The following is a 20,467-nucleotide window of genomic DNA, read 5'->3' as shown; positions in this document are numbered from 1 at the left end:
TGTTTTTTGTTTTTTTTTTTGTTTTGTTTTTTGTTTGGGGTTTTTTTTTTGTTTGTTTGTTTTTTTGTTTTTTTTTTTGAGAAGGAGAGGACTTTAATCTTAAAAGAACAGCAGGTTTTTCATCTTTGTTTACTTATCATTATAGTCTTCCTTCACAATTCCAAATGTGAAGAATGCAAAGACACCTAAGTGACAGACATTCCCATGTCAAATTCCCTTCAGAAACAGGCAATGGAGAGAAAGACAGATCTTTCTCTGAAACCAGCAGTTCCATGGCTGAAGTCGTGCTTCCCTCTACTGGTTATCATAAGAAACACAGCTACCTCTTAACATTCTGAAATTTTCCTTAGAAAACCAAAACAGTGTACAAATGAATCTTTATTCACAGGCAAAACTTAGCCAATAACCTTGATAAAAGTTTTCTTTTCTTTATTAAAAAAAAATAGAGGCACTGAGCAGAACCATCTGCACTTATCTCAAACTCAATATTACAGAAAATATCAACATCAACATGCTAGTATTATCTCCTATTTTTGTTTACAGCCCTTTAAAGTCAACTTGAAGCAGGCAAAAGGCTTCAAAGAATAAAGCTTTGTTATGAAGAGTAAAAACATGTAAAGAACCAAACCATTATCATAGAAATAAACAGCCATGTATGTCACAAAAAAGTGCTATGTATGTCATGTCATTACTTTCAAGAAATGAATTCCACAGATACATTAAAACTGTCAAAACAGTAGTGGTCTTTATTTCCATCACACAAGTTAACACTTCAGTTAATATTACCATCTTTCAACATTTGGGAGATATGTAAGTTAATGACTTAAAAAAGTGAAATATACCCCCTTCCAAAAATATACTGAATTTTATACTGTCCCTCTGAGGAGTCATTTACATTATACTGCAAGGACAAAATAATTTATGAACTGTTTTTCAGCCTCTCATTTGTGAGCCCTCAAGGTATCTGAGGAGACCAAGTTTATACAAGCTCTGCAGCAACCTAAGTACATGGATTTCAAAGGGCAACTCAATTCAACTTGGGCAAACAAATCTAGAGGGGTTCACAAGTCCGAAAAGGTGGAAAATACTGTCTTGGAATAAACACTCAAATTTTAGTGTCCTGGAGAGGAAGTTAACACTGGTTTAAAAGCAGAAAATACTTTAGTGAGTATTTTTCTAATTTTAGTAATTAGGCTTTTAAAAATGCTGTTATCAGTTGTTTTCAATTAAGAACAAGTTAAAACTTGCAGACTACAGAAAAATAACTGAAGATAATCTCCCTTTCCCATCTAATACCAAGTGTGAATAACATCTTTACTATAGAACTCTTCATGTTGATCAGAGGTTTTATTCAGAAACAGATTCTCATTCTAGTGTCAACTAAATAATTAAAATTTTAGTTCACAACCTCTTTAGAATTTTTTATTATAAAGAAGAATCAGCCCTGCAGAACCAGTTGGCAGTATCATCCTGTTGTAATTCATAACCACCAAAAAATTACAATCTTAAACCCCCTGCTATTACGAAGCTTCCTCACAGTCCTTTGAAGAAATGCATTTAGCCACAGAATGATTTGCAAAATTTTTTTTGGGGGGGGGGTAGGCAGAGAGATGTTAAAGTATCTCATCTAATGAGGAAAGGAAAGGCAAGAAAATCAATGACTAGTTTTCACAGTAAAATGCATCAGCTTTGTAGTTTCATTTGAAACCAAGAACAAATCATGAAACGTCATGAAAATAAGATTAAAAAAATCTCCTAGAGTGATTACTAAATGAAGTTAAAATTACCACACGAATCAGTAAACCCCAGAAGAAAAGCAGATGCCTCATATCACAGGTCCTACATTAAACAGTATCCATTTTTTAAAATAAATCCATAAAATCTGTATGTTTGGCCACTTTGCACATTTTCCCCCTATAAAATACAGTGTACAGAAAAAAAATCTCGTAATTCCCAGTATGAATTCTGAAGTATAAGGTCAAAACCCAGAAATTAAAGATCAGCTAAAAGGATTTTAAATTATTTACAAATCCAGCAGGTAGAACTACCATAATGGCTTCATTTCCATCCTTGTAGTGGCTTTCACTCTTACCCAGCAGCATCTGCAGTAGGAATCTCTTCAGACAGGTTCATCACTGATCATCTGTCATTTTAAGCATTTCTAGAAGAGCCCCAACAGCTCCAAAATAACCCTTTGAACAAAGGCAAAAGAAAACCAAAACCAATCAAATTCCAAAATAAGACATAACATGAACACAAAGTTTTCAGTTCTGTTAAGGCAACTAAAAGAATGTCAGCCCTGCCAAATATTTGCTCTCTCTAAAATATAATTTAGTAAAATCATCCTTAGGTAGAAGGGCCTGATACTGGAAAAAGTCTTACTTAGTTCTCCAAAATTATAAAAAAAAATAGATTACAAAACCATAATACTGATGCTGTACTGAGGCAGAGCAGTTTCCATTATGGACCTGTTCATCTGGTAGTCACCTCAAAATTATGCTTGCAAAAATGAATTATACTTGAGTTTCTCCTATACCAGCCCACACAAATGAACATTGCTGCTATCAGGGTCAGAAAGCAAACACAAGAAATGGGCAATGTTAACAACACATATCACGAGATTAGTGATAAAACCAAGGAGTTAACAAGTAGAGTTTTCAAATGAATTTGTAAACTAAATAACATTTATGCAGAAATTAGCTTGTGCATTCAATTCAAAACAATGGCATTTCTCCCAAGTTCACCAAAAAGAACTACAAGAATTTTGTACTTACAAATACAAGTTCAACACATATTTCCTTACCTCATGTTCCAAAAACAGAGCTTTTAGCTGTCCCTTGGACCAATAATCCATAGCATATGCTAGCACCTTCATAGAAATCATATTAATTCTGAGAAAGTTGCCAACAAACACCACCTTATCGATATTCTGTAAAATTGAATTTGAAAAACATACCAGAAAAATTATATTCAGCTACATTATTTGCCTCATTTAGCATGTACCTCTGCCTCTACTACAATGCTAAATGGGAATTTTAGGTTACATTTAAATACTTCAAACTGAAAAGTCAAAAAATATTGCAGTTAGTGACTGCTAAGTAAGAGACATTGCAAGAGCAGGGAGGTGCAGAGTTTTATTTCAAAGAAAGTGAGAGACTATTATCGTAGATAATCAGTATTTGTTTAAAATATTGAATAAGTGTCACAACCTTCCCAACATGACTCAGAGTAGGTGTCTTTTGGTATTTTTAATTGTATATGGCTGCACTGAAGACATCTTTCCCCCCTTGCATGTTAAATGACGCAACTTTCCAAAGATCACTATGATTATTAAATCCAGATGGAGAACCTCTGAAGGGTATCTGACAAGGATTACATTAGAGATGAGAAGGAGCATCTTTCATTATCTATTATCAGGACTGTGACTCCATTTTCAAAAAGCAAGTGAAATGAGGCCAACATAATAATACTTGATATGTATGGCATTCCTTTGTTTCAAAGCTCATTTGAACTCAGTTGTCACAGGAAATTAAGATTCTTTCAACCATCAGCACTAGGCTGCCAATGAGAAAGCCACAGACCATCCTTACTTGTATATACATCACTGCAGTAAGCAGTGGTTCTGTGTGGTGTTTAAACAATGCCCCTAACTATTTAACCAAGCCCAGTTCTGCCTGTTTCACACTAAATTGCACTTGCATTTTGCATTGGTGTACCAGATGATGCTCACCAGACACTAGAACTAGTCTAGAAGATTCAGTGGGAGGCCACATGCTGGAATAAAAGCTTTTACAGGAGTCCTGAAGAGCCCTAGGAATGTATCTTCTGCAGAAGTTTGCCAGAAAGGCTGCACAGGGGCTAGAATTAGCAATTCTCTACTTTGATCCAGCTCCATAAAGCCCAACACTTGGCTCTGCAGCAATTCCTGTGCTACAGCCGTGCCATGTCCAGGGCCGTGTCTGTGTCACAGCCCAGGGGACATCCTCACTGGAGTAGCCAGTGCTGGAGAGAGCCCATCCCAGAGAGCAGAACTCATTCACCGGCCTGCGCCGACAGAGCGAGGGACAGCCCTGACTGCCCTCCGACAAACACAGCAGCAAACTTCACTGAAACCATTTCCCTTCAGCCATCTAGCTCTTCAGGCTCTGCAGTCACATCAGCATGCATTCATACTCAGCAATTTATGAATGAAAATAAGAACTTCTGAAATTTCAAAATGCTGCTATGGAACATGGCCAAGAGCACCCTGCATCCTTGGATAAGACAGTTTTGTCTCTGAAGCAACTTCAGACAAAGGAGGGACAAATGTGCAACTAATTAATTTCCTGTAATGCCATAGCATAAAACTGTTTAGAATCTACATTTCAATTTCACATGCATATGATTTTTTCTGAATATAAAAACAAAGCTACTGTTACCAGAAGCAATAACTAACACAGAGTATTAAAATTACTGCAAATTTTGAATCTAAAAGTACTAGTCGTATCTATTAGAATAACAGTGTAAACCAGCATGCAAATTTCAATTTTGTTTCAAACATTCCTTGAGTTGACTCTCAAGGAAGAAAAACTCTCTGAAGGTGAAAAAATGTATTAATGGAAACTTTCCTAAATTTCTGATCTGAACTAAAAACAAGTTTAGCATTTTTCAGAAGCTGAAATGCTACTCTTAAGGGAGTCTTGTCAATTTATACTTTTAAATTGTTCACTGCTGAAACTTTCAAAGCAGAAATCTTAAACTGCTGAAGAGATGGTGGTGACATACTTATTGAAGCTAATGAAATTACAGCATCCTGGAAAAGACATGCACTCTTTCACTCTGTGGGGTCTTGTTAAACTATTCAACTACCCTGCAGCAGAAAGCTATAGTATAGCTTTATTGCAGCATATTCACAGTATTTGAATTGAATAGGGAAATCTATATCAATAACACAATAAAAAACCTGCACATATTTTTGCAAGGCAGCTTGTTCAGATGCAAACTTACATGTTCTGCGAGTAAGAAAAGTATAAAGCAGGAAATCAGTTTCCTTTATGCAGTTCTGCTGTGCCTAGGACAGGCCATTTCAAAGGGTTTTTGGCCAAATGGTTCCAGACTATGGAATTTTTCTACCCCACTGCCAACTTTGTGCAAGCAAATTTGCTTTGAAGTTCTGCAGACAGAATATTTCATTTATTCCCCAGCCTTATTTTTTCCCTGCACATATGCAAGTCATTTTCAACACAATATTAAAGCTGCAATCATTGGGAAAGACTTATCAAAAGTCATGCTTCAGGGCATAAATTGATTCTGTCAACCTGAAAGTGAGCTTTACCATAACCCTAATCTAATACATACAAGCTCCACAAAAAAATTCATATTCAATTGTTTATTTAGCTCTTATTTGAGGATTTGATTCATCAGGCTTGCTGTAAGTCAGAGCATGTCTCCCAAAGGCAATTTAGGTGTCTAGATTGTTTAGCAGAGTGATAGCATTAGTTTTTTTTTTTTCTCCCAAGAGCAAGCTATCTGAAGATTAGCTTACTTGAAATGATACTGCATGTTTTTCTTTTTAACAGTATGTAAAGCAACTAAGTGAAGTTTTCATTCTCTAAAATTACAAAATCATTTACTTCAGGTGTTGGAGAAATTCTGCTTTGACACTGTGAAATGAAGAATATTTAACACATCAATTCATATTCCTCCACCAAATTCTATGGATCATATCAGTTTTTAAGAGACCTGCCCCCAGAACAAAGATGTCAAGAACTTTTTCAGAGTGACTCAGAAGCATTAGTTTGGTTAGCAGCCTGTCTCCTCCTCTGTGGCTCCCTGCTGCAACTCTCCATGCTTTGATAGCCCTGTACAATGCTGCTTGAACTCCATGCCACAAGGCAACACTGTAAAGAAGCTGAAAGCAAAGAGAACACCGAAAGAGAATCATCCTGACTGAAAGAGTCAAATTGCCAAAAAAGAAAAATATATAAGTCTGTAGCCACTTTTCACAATGAAGGAAGGTTATCAGTGGCATTTGATAGGGGCATACACTACAACTTCTGCTGATCAGGTCCTCCAGAGAGGAATATGAGCAAAAAACATAATAATGGCATATAAAGTCAAAAGAAAATAAAAAATGAACAGCATAGCAGTGCTGAAGAGACTTAGATCCCATGACTGAGGAAAAGATGGCAGATGAAGTTCAAATTAAAGAAGTGAAATGACACAACTGAGAAGAGGAAAGACAAAGACAATTGATTATGCAGACACAATGATAGGCTCCAAATTAGCCACTTTTAAGGTGATACCATGGAGGGACTGTTGATGATTTCTTAGAAATTAGTTCCATGTTCACATATGAACTTATTAGCAAAGGAGCTCTGAACACAAAATCTATCCATATGTCATCACATAAATTCATTGAGGAATGACACTCTGAATATCATATGAAGACCTGATAATTCAATCTTAACATTACAACCATAAAAAGATTAAAAAGACAAGCATAAAAGGGCATCTTGTCTTTTTTTAGGTAAGGAGACTAAGTATTAGGACCTTTTGTCTTGGAAAGACCAAGAGGAAGAAGTAGCAAAAGTTGATTAAAAATCAAATCAAAACCCACATCCACAAAAAGCACTAGTGATTAAGTATTTACTATTTCTGATAAAGCCATAAGCTAGATGGGACCCAATAAAGTGATCAGATGGCAGTGTGGTGATTTCCTTGGGCTTGTTTTGTTCAATTTTCCTGATTCTGTGTCTGTGTTGTTGATTAAAAATATAAAAGCAGCAGCATTTTTTTTTCTACCAACAGAATGCTGTGCAGCTAAAACATTATGTATTAAAAAATTATATAAATTCATTATCTGCTCAGAGCAGATGAAAGGTATTAGTTACCACATAATGGTAAAGGATGAAATCTGCAGATAAAAGCAAGGGCCTGAATGTTTGGGTTTGTGGTGGGGTTTGTGTTTGGTTTTGGGTTTTTTTAACTGCTGGAAGCTGTAGTGTATGGATGGAACAATCCATCCCTATTTATCATGCCTAATGAAAAGAATGTAATAAGCGTCTGATAGGCGTCTCAGGCAGGAAAATGAACTACATTTTTCTTCTGACACAATGCAATGGAACTTGCATGTATCCAAACATTTAACACAATACACAATTTGAACCCATCCTGCTATGAAAACAATCCAAACAAAATAGAATTAATTTTGGATACTATCATGCTATAGTAAAACCTGTAAATCACAAAGTAACAGAGTAATAATTAGCATTAAAAACATGTTAATATCTATGTATTACAGCTTGAGAACAAGTGAACACTCCAAGATGAAACTCAATGCCTCAAAGAGATCTTTACAAACAATTTTTCTCCCCTCTTCCCTAGCTTTGAAGCTTGAACAGCCTTACACTTTGCATCAAAGCATACATATAACAAGCCACAAGAGTTATGACATGACATTAAATATATGCATATTTACCAAGGCTAGTGACACGCCTACCATGTCAGCAATTTGCATTTTTGCATCCTGATAATCTCACTATGTTGTTTTTAGAGGTTTTAAGCTCCTGGTAAATAACTTACCTCATTCAATGCACACATGCGAGCAATAGAACCTATGTTGTTGGTGATGGTGACCAAAGTAGCTCTGGCCAAGTCCTCTTTACTGATGGAATCTCTCTTTTCTTTACTCATCATATGACCAAAGCTGTGTGAGGAAGATCATATCTTTTAACATGAGATATTGAGGAATGATAAAAGCCCTTAAAGTTTCCTCATTTAGCAAGCTTTGCTTGGATTTGATAACCATTCATTTGTGACAGATTTGAAATGTGAAAAGGGATCTCATTAGAAAGGCAGAACCATGAGTAAGGACACTTCCAAGATAACTGTAATTTAAATGGAAGCAAACTGTATCAGGCATTACTTACACCTGTTTAAAAAAAAAAGCAAGAAGTAGGTGAGAGAGCTAAGGACAAACCCCATGACACACGGAGTGACATTTCCACATGGACACAGTGCATAGTCCAGGGATTATGCACTCAGTTTAGCATGCACAGGAAGTCTCCCAAGGGACTGCTTACAAACAGCTCAATTAACACGCACCTGGACGCTACCGCAGATCCTTGAAGGCCAAAGCGCTCGTAGTCTCCTCCATAAATATCCTTCACCAGCTTATCCACATTGGTGCTGTCTCCTTTCGCTGCCATTTCCAGCGCTTCTTCAAACGTCTCGCAGCCAGTGAGCAAACAGCACAGGCCCAGGAATGTTCCTCCTCCAAGGCTGCAAAAGCACAGTCCCTTCAGCCCAGCAGCTTGAACCAGCTTTCACCACAACCCTTCAGAGTGCCATTTACAACGTGCTGTACACAGGTGCCAATTGTATCTCACAACTCCTCCCGCAGAGGAGCAAACACAGGCACTCTGTGCTGAGCTCCTATTTAACACAAGTGTGGTTTTAACCGAACTAGACTTGAGTCTTTAATCCCTGAATAGCAAAAATTATACTAAAGGGTTACCTAAGAATAAGGTCCAATCCAACACCTCAGATAGCACTTTGCTATTTGTAGCACTTGAACAAGTTTTCTGCACAAGAATAATTAACCAGCAGAGCACTCAAATGAGTGAGGAAAGAATGAACAGTGAACAAAGGTAAATCTGTAAGGGCTGGCAGCCAAGACAGATCTTGTCCCCCCAGCCAATGGCAGGAAGGAGTCTGGTTGGCTTCTTTACAAAGCAAGCCCAGCATCAGCCCTGAATGTTCTTTCCCTGCAAGAACTCTGAGCAAGGAGCACTCACTTGAATATTTTGTAAAGGCTCAAGTACAATATTTACCAACTACATAAATTTAGCAGGGAGTATTTAACTGTGCATAACATGTTGCTAACTCATTAAAGCTCTACTTTGAACTTTTCAGTCTTACAGACATGAACTTCAACTTACTAATCTCTACATCCTTCCTCATTCTTTTCTTGGCCACTGACAAAGTTAGCTTATTTGCAGTGACTGTAGTCACAGTGACTGAAGCCACTGAAAACAAGGGGATCAGTGAGACACCACACTTGCACTTCCTGAAAAAAGCACAGGAGGTCACATAGGAACACTATTTAGTCCATGTTCTTGGATTATTGGGTTTTTCAGAACACATCTCAGAGAACTGTAGCATACTCAATATTTGAACAGTAGAAAGCTCTGCATGCCAGCCACAGACAGTATTGATTTCATCACCTGTAACAAGTCAACAACACACTGCAGTCATGTTTTTCCTTCCATAGTGGAAAGGATTAGAAGCATGTCTACCAAAGATGCCAAAATCTCTGTGCTTGAAAAAGATCAACAACTGCAAGAAATCCAGTGTCTCTCACTGAACTTGTATCCATCTGTATTCAGACAGAGAAATAGCTCATGGCTACCATTGTGACAAAGGTCTGCCCTAGGTAAGGCAATAGAAGATACAGAAGCACGTCATGTGCAGCATACAGGAGAAACTTTAATATGTATCATGCACCAAAAAACAGAATGCAAGGGAGAGAAGACTCATTTGCTGGGACAGTTTTATTTTGGTAATTCACAGCAAGAGATGGGAAATAGGTAAGAGACTATTATAATAAGACTAATAAGAAGAGACTAAGGCAGGTCTAAAGTTGAACAGATCAATGATTTCCCTGACATAGATTCTCTCTCTGAAGGTATCCTAGGATATTTTCAGCCTTGCTACTGGTAGGCTTCTCAAAGAAATGGGAATACATGCACAATTTGGAGCTGTAGCTACTTATCACACTCTCTAATTCTACCTGTTCAGTTGTGAAGGAGAAAACAATTTAAAAAACCAAAAGTAAATTTACCTGGATCCTGTAACTCTTTTGTAATTGTCCTTAGAATACACAGCTAGGATGCTGACCCCTGAGCCTATGTTAACGAGCAGCATAGGATACGGATTATCAAGGCAGTAAGGCTTTTTCTGGCACTGTTCAGGATCTGTAGGATTTTCAAAATAATAGCACTCTGGTTGGCCATTGAAACCAACAGAATCAACATAAAGGAGGCCCTGGATCAAACAGTCCAATTCATCCAGTTTATAGAGCTGTAGATCAGCCATCTGTAAAAGAATAACAAGAAATTAAGACACACACATTTCCTAGCATAATACAACACTGAGAAGGACAAAAGGTTCCACTGAAGCACTTGGATCACTTTAATAGTAACACATTATGCTATTTAAGCAGTACAAAGATCTAAGCATGGAGTCTGAAATAAAAATTCACTATCTGCCTGACAACAGGTACCTCCCAAAACAATGACATGCTGCTACACAGTAATGCCATCCAGTTCCTTTGCCTTTGAGACATGCTGGGCTCTGCAAGCAGGAATTTCTCCTCCTTCTTATTCTGAGGTAATAAATGTCTTCCCCCTCATTCCCAGCCCAAGAGGAGCTGTGTTCTGCAGCTTTTTTGCAGTATCAGACATATGCCTACACAGCAGCATTCCTCAGGATGCAAAGTACTTTAGCTCATCATCCAACTACATTTTCCAGCAATTTAATGAAATTTTCAATTGAAGAATCAAGATGTTCATGTTATGTAAATATGCATTAAATATACAGTGGATTTTTTTTCGTACATATCACTAGTTATTCTGGTTAATTTTTAAATTACAATGAGCAGTTTAAAATGCCACATGAAAATGAGAGGCATAACCCCTATGTTTAGTGAAAAACCATATAAAAAATCCAAACAAAAAGTCTGTCAGGCCCATGCCCCCAGCAGAATATAACTTCAAGAGAAGACAGACGACCAGTAACAAAAGCTGACAAAAGACATTTGCTCTGAGATCTCACAGGTCATCATGACTGTACTTCAACAGACATGTCTACTTGCCATAGCATTCTATTCACTAGAATTAGAAATAACGTCCCTTTCTCAAAACAGGATACACTGATCAACTGTAGAAACTCTCCTTTCCATTGTTAGGTAGAGGAGAGGGCAAAAAAAACCTGTGAAGTTGTCCACCCAAATCCAGAGGTCATTTTCATCCTCATGCATGCAAAGCAGGTCATGCCTAACTCTATTTTCTAGCAGAAAAAAAAAAAAAAAAGCAAGAGTATATATATTGGAGTTATACAGTTCACAGCTGGTTCTTCAGCATTTGCATATGGCAGGATGTTTTAAAAATGGCTAACAGAGAAGATATACATGGGTAACTATGTCCTATTTTTAATTCTGGAAGCTATATTAAGTCACTATAAAGAGGGAAGATATTTCTGTGGAACAGGCGTGGTCAATAGGTTACATTCTTTTAAGCTATTTAAATCTCCCCTGTTAAGACTTTGCTCTACTTGTACACAGCTCTAGCTTGCCCTAAGTGAAAGCCATCCCACTCTTTGGGTCTGTCCTTTTGTTTTACTTGCCACTCCTCAAATCCTAACCAGGGAAAAGAAATAAGACCAAAAAGACCCCAAACCAGCAGTCTCAAAGACTTCAATATAGATTCAGTTACTCATAGGACAAGCGAGAGAGGTGGAAATCATTTCCTCTTGTTTCTGTCTTTCCTCCTGCAACTTCTGCGATCCCCTCTTTTTTTTTTTTTTTTTTGGTTAACACATTGCTACACTAATTAAAATTAGAGAAATGCAGCATAAAAGACTTGAACCATTTAGCTAGCAAATACAAAGAATCAGCATAATTTGTGAGAAAAAGTTTTTCAAGAAGTATTAGAAAATTCTTAAGGGTACTTTGCAAATATCTTGGATTTAATAAATTTCTAACTATTAGACCAAGAGGAAAAGCTCCAAGACAAGGTATGATGCAAGGTATCAACATAATAAACCCTTCATGCACTATTTATCACAATGAACATTGCATGGAGTCCCCTAAGTCATCACTCCTTACAGGATTTATTTAGTTCAACAAACATTGCACATACCTTTGACACGAGGAAATATTCTGTACTACCCATGATCTTTCCCTAGGCTGTGTGCTGTACAGTGTCAGTTTCCTCACCTGGGTGTGTAAGTTGGACACAGCATGACCAAACACGATCTAATACATGCACAAATGTGCTGTGAACCAGGAGCTGTTGTACAGACGAGCCATTAGCAGGTTGATGGCCTCTACTGTCCAAACCTCCATTCTAATGTAACCCAAATGCCAGCCACAAGCTGCTTTTGTCTGATCCAAGCTATACTTTTACAAACAGGCAAGCACTAGCCAGAGACCTTGCAAGACACAAACAAGTAATACAAATCAGAGTAGAACACTTCTGACACCAGTACAAAACCACAGACAAAACCCATTGATTCTACAAACGCTCCAGTCACCTCACCAACTCCGTAAGAACGGAACAAGAGAAACAAATCCGGTTCTTTCTCAAGCACTACACATAGAGGTTTTATTAGGTCCAGCCCTCCATGTATAAAAGACACACTAAAATTTGTTCTGCTTTTTATAGCTCTGTGCTATATTTAACAGTTGATATACTGTAAGCAGAGAAGTCCTATTACTGCTTTCTTTTATGTATGATATTCATAGCAGACTGAAAAACTATTTTCCTGTGTCATTGCAACAGTCTGGTTTTGATTTTTGGAATAATCAACACAGGCATCAGTATTCTATGTCAAACCACCTTTTGGTTCTTATTTCTAAACAGAAATTAGGGCAAAGTTTCAAGAGATGTAGTAACCCAGTGTTGTACAAGAAGCCACGATTGAGCCATGGTCACAATTCAGTCCCTTTCCCTGCCTACACAACTGTGCATTTGCTCACAATGTCTCAAAGCACCAAAACTGCACTGCAGAATAGAGGCACCTGTAACCACTGTAACTAATTTACAAGTAGGCAAATATTTCTTCCTGCTGCCATAACCTTACCTACCACACTCTACTCACTCTCAACTTCCAGCTGTTCAAACCTCTTCTCCTTAGAGGTACCAAAGTTTATGTGCAAATATGCATAACAAAAATGGAAGCTGTGTCTAGAAGCACATTTTAATAGGATGTTTTTCCTACGACATTTACAAAATCCATTTGCAGGTATTTTCCAGCCCTTTACAATTCCTAACATGAAGGCAGACAGCAAAATGGTCAGCTTATCTACTCTGCACTCCTGTACCTATATTGAGCACAGTGCCTCTCTAGAGGTTATGTCAGAAGGTTGTGCTATGAGAAGAGCAACTGCAGAACAAAGTAGTATACAGGACCCTGGAGGGAACATTTATTATGATTACAGAGTAACCACATGTACATTTTTTTAAAGAATATTTTTTCTGCATTATAGCTAGACTGTAGCTATTCCTCCTTTTTTTAAGACTGCGTTTTAAATACTGGGAAAGAGAACAAAACACTTTAGACCTCAAGAAACTCTCCAGGACCATAAAAGGAGTGACTTAGGACTTCAACCATGCTTGCAAGCAGGTGCAACACACCAAGAGAAAATAGCCAACATTTCCCCTTATGACCTTAGCATCAAACTCCTGAAACACAGTAGATTTCAAGGATACAAAAAGTCTGTTGCTACTGTGTACAGATGCTATTCCAAAAAGAATGAAAGACCATCTCTGGTACTCTTGCAAGAAGTGCTGGAAAATTATGTTACCTGCTGAAATTTAGATTTGGATTTCTTTGTTGTTTGCCGTGTTTGTTTTTTAAATAGAGCGCATAACATTTTTTAAAAAATTATCTGTATTCATGTATCAAGCAGGAAAAAAAAAAACAAACCATGATACCAGCTTGTCTGTGCTTTCAAGTATGGAAGCAAGTAAGTCAAAGACTTGGGTCCCATTTGTTTCTTATTAGAGGTGAGCAAATACGTCCACTTCAGCAAGGTAAACACAAAACAGCCTCTACAAGTGAGCTGAGGGCAGCCATGACATACATGCTCTGGGGTTGAAGTCTAATGTATCACCATTGGTGTGCAGACATATTTTCAATGAAGCTCCAGCTCATTAAACATTTCACCCACTTTTACTGTATTCTGATGAGTACAGGAAAGTCTGAACCTAGATGCAGTTGCAAGTTCATTTTTTGCTTAGATTTTCAATGGAAATATGATTTTTTTCTGTTAAAAAAACCTGTTAGAAACATAACAGCTTGCAAGTCTTTAATTATCAATTACAACAGTCTCATTTACTATATCACTCTAGCTTTTATGTCTGCTGGGCATTGCTCCAGTTTTTATTTCTTAAAATAGCTTACAATCTAGCTTTTCCTTCTATCTCCTCCACTTTCATAAAGACTTTATTTTCTTTATATTTTGATTATCTTCATTTCAAACCCCAACCATGCCACTATATGGAGCTGAAAATAAATACTCACATTCAAACAAGACAAAGTCTAATGCAAATAAACTGCAAGTCCAACATTCACTGAGGCAGAAGATTCTCTCTATATCAGCTTTGGGCAAAAAAAGCACTCATCAGGAATCCTGTGCAGAGCTCTGCCCCCTTGCAAAGCAAGCCCTAAGGATCTCTCCTCTCTCTTGGCAGGGAAGATTGCACATTGTGCAATTGTGCACATTGTTTCTCCCCATACCCTCTGAAGAGGTTACATTACCTGTTCTCTGGATGCCTCTTTCAACTGCAGCCCAGCCCCTACAGCCTGAACAGCTCCTTCCAGCCTCCTCAGCAAGAAGATTTTTGAGTCTCACACTAACTGCAAAAGAGTTACACAGCTTACTCATCCTACAACACAGGACAGTGAGTTTATTTGTTTTAAGATGAACACAGTCTACAAGTCATCCTCAGGCATCCGGCTTATACCACAAAGTCAAGCCTTAGAATTAGCTAATAACTGGCACAAGAAAATCACTATCCAACAGCCAAGCTCAATTTAAAACATTTTCCTTTACAGGAAGGTCAAGGCCTGAGTTTGAGTCTGTCTTGGTAAGAGATTTCCTTCTTCCCCTGTCCCAAATGTTCTTGATTAAGTGATTGGGTGTTTTTAGCACAGATGCTGCTCCCACTGAAGAGAGCAGTAAAATTTCTATTAAGACAAATCAGGTTCTGCAGGTGTCTGTTCAGGAAAGGAATACAGAGATCCCACCTTTGAGCCATTGCAATCAACAGCAATTTTATAATAGAGCAGGTTTTAATCAAAAGTCTGAATAGTCCTACCTCCCCTCATCCTGCCCATCCTTTACATTGAGTTGCTTTACAAAACTGAGTGGCAGCTTAAAAATTTATTCCTCATTACATTAACAGCAAACTTCTGTGCAAGTAACATATCTGTGCTATCATAGAGGAGTCACAGAGCACAGAGAGATTCATCTCAAAGCAAGTCAGTCTAAGTACTCCTTGCTTTTACAGAAGTGGTTATCTGAGCATTTACAGAATATGTGAAGTGACAGTACGTAGCTGGGGAAAGGAGGAAGGATTATCAGAATTAGGCTGCAGATTCATCCATGCCTTAACACCACTGTTACCTGAAAATAAACACTGCCAGCTATAAAGACCATTCCTCTCCCTCAGAGAGGAAGCAAAAAAAAGAACAAAAATGCAAGAAGAAAACCCCTAGGCTGGAAACAGTCCTTTTGGTGAATTACTTACTGTTGCTCTCTTCAATGAACATTAAGTATAACCATATGGTTGGTAAAATTATTTTTGTGGTCTAGTTTAATGAATAGAGTCAATTTTCCTACTTCTAGGGTAAGCACTCAGATCTTCAGAGCGAGTCACATGATTTTCCAAGCTACTGACTGCCAAAAGATTCAACTTACTGCCAGCAATCAGCAAGCAGACCATGGAGACTTTTCAGGTATCCACCTCTCCAACACTGAAGATCATACGAGGGAGGTGAAATAGTTAAACCTAGGTAGCTTTGTAGATCTAGTTGCCTTTTTATAGAAAAATAAACAATCTTAAGGTAAACAGACTATATGTATGTTATTGTATGTTATTTTTTAATACACAAAAGCAACAGAGATGTCTAGATCAAACCCATTTAACTCATTTAGGGATTCAGAACCAGACAGAGGAACAGAGACAAGTAACAACAGGGTATTTGCCTCTCTATTTTAAGAAGAAAAAGCTTCTATACTCTTAGAAGGCCTCCTTCCTTGGGATTTGAAGGTTGTTTTGCAATGTATTGGATCTTTTGTCTGAAATCTATGCAATCTTACAGTCACATTGAGAAATACTGTGAAAAGATTTAAAAGCATGTACAAAGGAAAATAAAGGGCCGGAATAAAAGCAAGTTAGCTAGATCAAATGAATTTACTAACATTTAGACAGATTTTTTAATGAAAATAACAACATTCACAAACATACCTTAGTTTTTCCACACTACTTCTAAGTAGCAAACAGGAAAAATTAAAGTCTCCTCCATATAAAGCATTTTACAAAACTGAATCCTGCAGTAGCAAGATTTAGACTTGGCACATATTCTCTACTTCTAGAGGTGAATTAGTAGCCAAATACTTGAAACAGATATTTCAGAGCTTTGACAGAGCAGTCCTGAAGCTGTTGTCCAGTACCAATTTATACACAGCAGAACACACTGATAGCCAGCTGCTGTTACCATGGCTAATGAAGGGTGACAATTTAAGTGCCAGTACCCAGAAGACACTGCCCTTTGAGAGAGATTAAGCAAGCAAACTTCCATGTGTTGGATAATAGTCTGCTTCTGTAATTCTCTGAGGATATTAAAGTTTGAGCCAAGAAACACTTGCTATAAAGGAAGCTATGGAACTGGATAGCTGTAAGAGGCGTCCAAAGCACTCACTTTAGTGGGAGTGTACTTCACTGATAGCTTTATGCTAGAAAACTCCCCAGCCAGCCTTTATAGGGTTTGTCTTAAACAACCTACAAATGTTGTAGCACACAGGATGTTAACAACACTGCTGAGGTGTGGAATTTCATGCCTAGGTCAACCAGTCATTTGCTATGTGACCTCGTATTTGTGTTCAATAGCTGGCAAAACAGCCCCAACTCCTCCAGCCATGGCTTCCCCTGCTATATTGACTACACTGCAGCTGAGACAAGACTCATCCCTCGCCATGGATTGCATATTTACAACCTGTAAGGCCAAAGCTAGAGAGAGAAATGTTCAGCTGTGAGAGCCACCAGGTAACTTCCAGTTCAGTTCTACAGCTGTGGGAGCGAGGGACATGAACTTCCTTACTAAGCAGTGGTAGCTTTTATTACATGATGCAGGAAAAATGAATTTTTGGAGAGACTGACCATTCCAAGGGGATATTCAGCCTCTTCAGAAAGTCCTGAAGTGACCTCTCATTGTCAATAAAGAATATGGCCTGGATCATTCCCAGGACATAAGAAAAGATTCTCAAAAACACCTCAGCTGAGGCCACACTGACTAGAACTAAAACTCACATCCTACTCTGGTGCCAACATCCTTTCACAATGCAAGGCAAACAAGTTTTTGAGGACTAAATCATCAGTAGACTCTAACTTGTAAGGGACTTGCAGTCAGCCTAAACAACACAAAATCTTGCACTAGTAGTGGACTACTACACCAATTCAGAAACTTGATAGTCCTTCCTTGGACATGAAAACAGTCTAATATTCAGTGAAAGTGACTGCCCAACAGCCTAACATTTGAATTCATGTTGAGCTCTTACAGGATTCTTTAACCCCCTTAGAATCCTGGTCATCTGGTATGTGAGGATATTGATGACAGAAGGATATTAACACAGAATAAAACCTCTTGTACAGAGGAATGGATGCTTGGGAGTTAAAAATGAAGCACACAGAGCCAAGGACTGCAGTCAGCAGCAGCTGGTGATTCAGCATGAGAGCTCCCTGGACTGAAGCAGAGACAGAAAAGCAGCTGTAACCTGCCATACCCAGTAGCCATCCCTCTCCCTCAAGATCAGGTCAGAAGTCAGGGACAGAAGTGCCAGACCCACCAGACAAGTAAATCATTCACATTAGTCTTAGTGACACTGTTCTGGGACAATCAAATTAGTCTCTTTTTCACAGAAAATAAATGAAGATATGTCCCAATGCAGATGGATACACAACAGACAACTGCCTCCTGAATGCTTTTTCTTTTCAACACGGTTTGTACAACAACTCTTCCGTGCTTCTGCACCACAACCAATTTTTGAAGAGTACTTCAGTGCAAAACTTCACATTTACACCAGCTTCTGGAGTTCCCTACAAAGACTATTTTTACATCCTTGGGGATCTGAGACCTACTCATCTCATGAATTGCCTTTCTTCAAATGGCACGCTCACAGAATTGAAATCAAAAGCCCACTGATAGTATGCTCCCACACACTGTCTCTCCCCCCATGCTCCAGGAGTCTTCCAGACTCTTCACGTCAGTCTGTTTGAAGGTTAATACAAAGGGAAGGGAACCTGAATGAAATCTCCAGCCTGTACGGTTTCATATCTGGTTTCCAACAGATAACCAGAGTACCTATAGTGTTAGGCTTCTAGGTTGTCATAACATACCCTAAGATGATTATGAAGCATCTGATCATCGCAGCCATTGTCTAAAAAAACTCCACATTTACTAAAAACATCCTGCACAGCAATACTTCAATAGAATACCTAACAAGTAGAATACCCTCCCCTCCCTGCTCCATGTTCTCAGCAATGTCACCAATTAACAAATGTGAATTGATTCTGTTGCTCCTATTCAGTTAGGATGGACTAAAAAAAAAGTTATTTTCCCAGCAAGTTTTAACAGACGGGCTCTCACGGTATTTTTCCACAGTACCTCCACAGAACCCATGTGAACTGTTCACGTACCGTTCTAAAGTCTTCCTCAAACTTGTAAGCGCCACCTCCCGTGGCACAGAGTGTAGTGTGCAAACTGGAGAAGTTCTTTTCACTACCCATCTGTATGAACCTGTGCATGGCGCAGCTGGGAAAGCGGATGAAGTGCAGGTTTCCTTTGCGTCCACACATAGTCAAATTTTTCAGTTCCAGGTGGACATCGCGAATGCCAGTTTTACCATAGGCTGTATTGGAGGTCAAGTATTTCCTAATGCTTTTCAGGTTTTCCACCTCCTCCTGCTCCTCCTCTGCAGTAATGTCCTTTGGTTCAAAGTAGACCAGTTTAACCAACGTTCCACCGATATCCATTCCAAACCATGGGAATGCTAAAAACAAGGGGTTTAGGGAGGAAAAAAGAGAATGTTACTATAAATATACAGGGTAGAGAAATCACTTAAACTATTTGCTGAATGACAATTCAGTGCAGTCACAGTAGCAGTATCTATTCCTGAGAACTGTGGGCCACTTACGTCCAACGCATAGGCTTTAAACACATCTCTAGGTTAAGCCTTCATAAAGCCTCAGTGAAGAAAAAGAATAAGCAAAATCTCAAAATATTCTTGTCTGAAAAAGCAGGCTTTAATAAAATGAAAACATTTTTTTCCCAAGAAATCATTTTATTCTTCAGTCACCACCTCTTGACAGAGCACATTTAGTGCATTTCACCCAACTGGCACCAATGGGTGAGAAATGAAATGAAATTGTATTTCACCCAATTGGCTCCAATTCTGCTAAGAATTAAGGGGACGAGGAGGAAGAAGAAACAACAAACAGGAGGACAAGATTTCTCAAGTCATATTCCCACTGTGTAACATCTACGACTGCCTTTCCAAGCTCAGTCAGAATTTCCACTGTCACAAGGCTGTGTCTGAAGAGCAGCAATACAGAGCTCCATTATGCTGGAGGCCTCCAGACTCCAACCCAGCAGAACCAGCAGCTCTGTTGGACTGCAACACTTGTATATAGTAGCCAAAAGTGAGCGGGCTTATTGTTCAGTGTTTACCACTGGCAGACCCGTCCTTTGAGTGTAGACTCCCTTTGCTGGTATATGTGTTAGTCTATCACATAATTATATATGAAATGCCACTATTTGCTTCTCAGCTTGCCACAGCTGGCCTCGGTCCTCCAAAATCTTTGTTTTGTTAATAGCAGGAAAAAATTACTATGGAGAACATCCAGCAGAAGACAGTAACTGAATCAAGCTGGTTTACCTGTTCCACTTATATATATATATATATACGTACATTTTATATAGCAAGCCAGGTAAGTTAATGAAACAGTAAGAATTGAGAATACAAGATCTATACACAGGCACTGCAGATGGAGGGAGCTAGCAATCTGTCTTATAAAAATTAAATTAAAAATACTGAGTATATGATTAACATCTAAGACACACTTCTAAAATAGCAGTCACACAGTCACCTTCCTGCTTTTTAGGGAGAATCAGGCGGACTTGCTAGAAAAATTATTCTACCAACTAGGGCATCTCAATTTAGTGTTGATACAAACTTGAAACCATAAATACCATATGCATAGCTGATTTTTCTGCCAGTGAAACTAGAAATAAACAACTTGGGGCAAACATTTTAATAAGCATAGGAGGTATTTATCACACTGTCCTTCCTCACGTGATCACAGATCACAATTAAGTTACTCATCTTCAGGCTGAAAGAGGCTTAGTCTTTTTTTTCTTACCCCAAGTGTCTCAGCATCAGCTGGCTGAATAATTTGAAAGTCTAAATTCTCCAATTTTTAAT

The 20,467-nt window shown here is 38.3% G+C and overlaps 1 protein-coding gene across 3 annotated transcripts in view; it reads right to left on the bottom strand.

The window, feature by feature from the left end:
- Positions 1–715: 715 nt before the first annotated feature.
- Positions 716–20,467, bottom strand: part of PANK1 (pantothenate kinase 1) — a 43,544-nt gene continuing 23,792 nt past the window's right edge. For all 3 annotated transcript variants that reach the window (XM_053983584.1, XM_053983582.1, XM_053983583.1), the window contains 6 exons: positions 18,684–19,036; positions 9,824–10,077; positions 8,086–8,262; positions 7,564–7,687; positions 2,804–2,929; positions 716–2,192 (listed from right to left, as the gene is read on the bottom strand). In XM_053983584.1, the coding sequence (XP_053839559.1) occupies positions 2,133–2,192; positions 2,804–2,929; positions 7,564–7,687; positions 8,086–8,262; positions 9,824–10,077; positions 18,684–19,036 (1,094 nt within the window). In that variant the 3' untranslated portion in view covers positions 716–2,132. The remainder of the gene's footprint in view (positions 2,193–2,803; positions 2,930–7,563; positions 7,688–8,085; positions 8,263–9,823; positions 10,078–18,683; positions 19,037–20,467) is intronic.

Source organism: Vidua macroura, chromosome 8 (assembly GCF_024509145.1).
Source record: "Vidua macroura isolate BioBank_ID:100142 chromosome 8, ASM2450914v1, whole genome shotgun sequence".
Lineage (NCBI taxonomy): Eukaryota > Metazoa > Chordata > Aves > Passeriformes > Viduidae > Vidua > Vidua macroura.
This window is presented reverse-complemented; position numbering and strand designations above follow the sequence as displayed.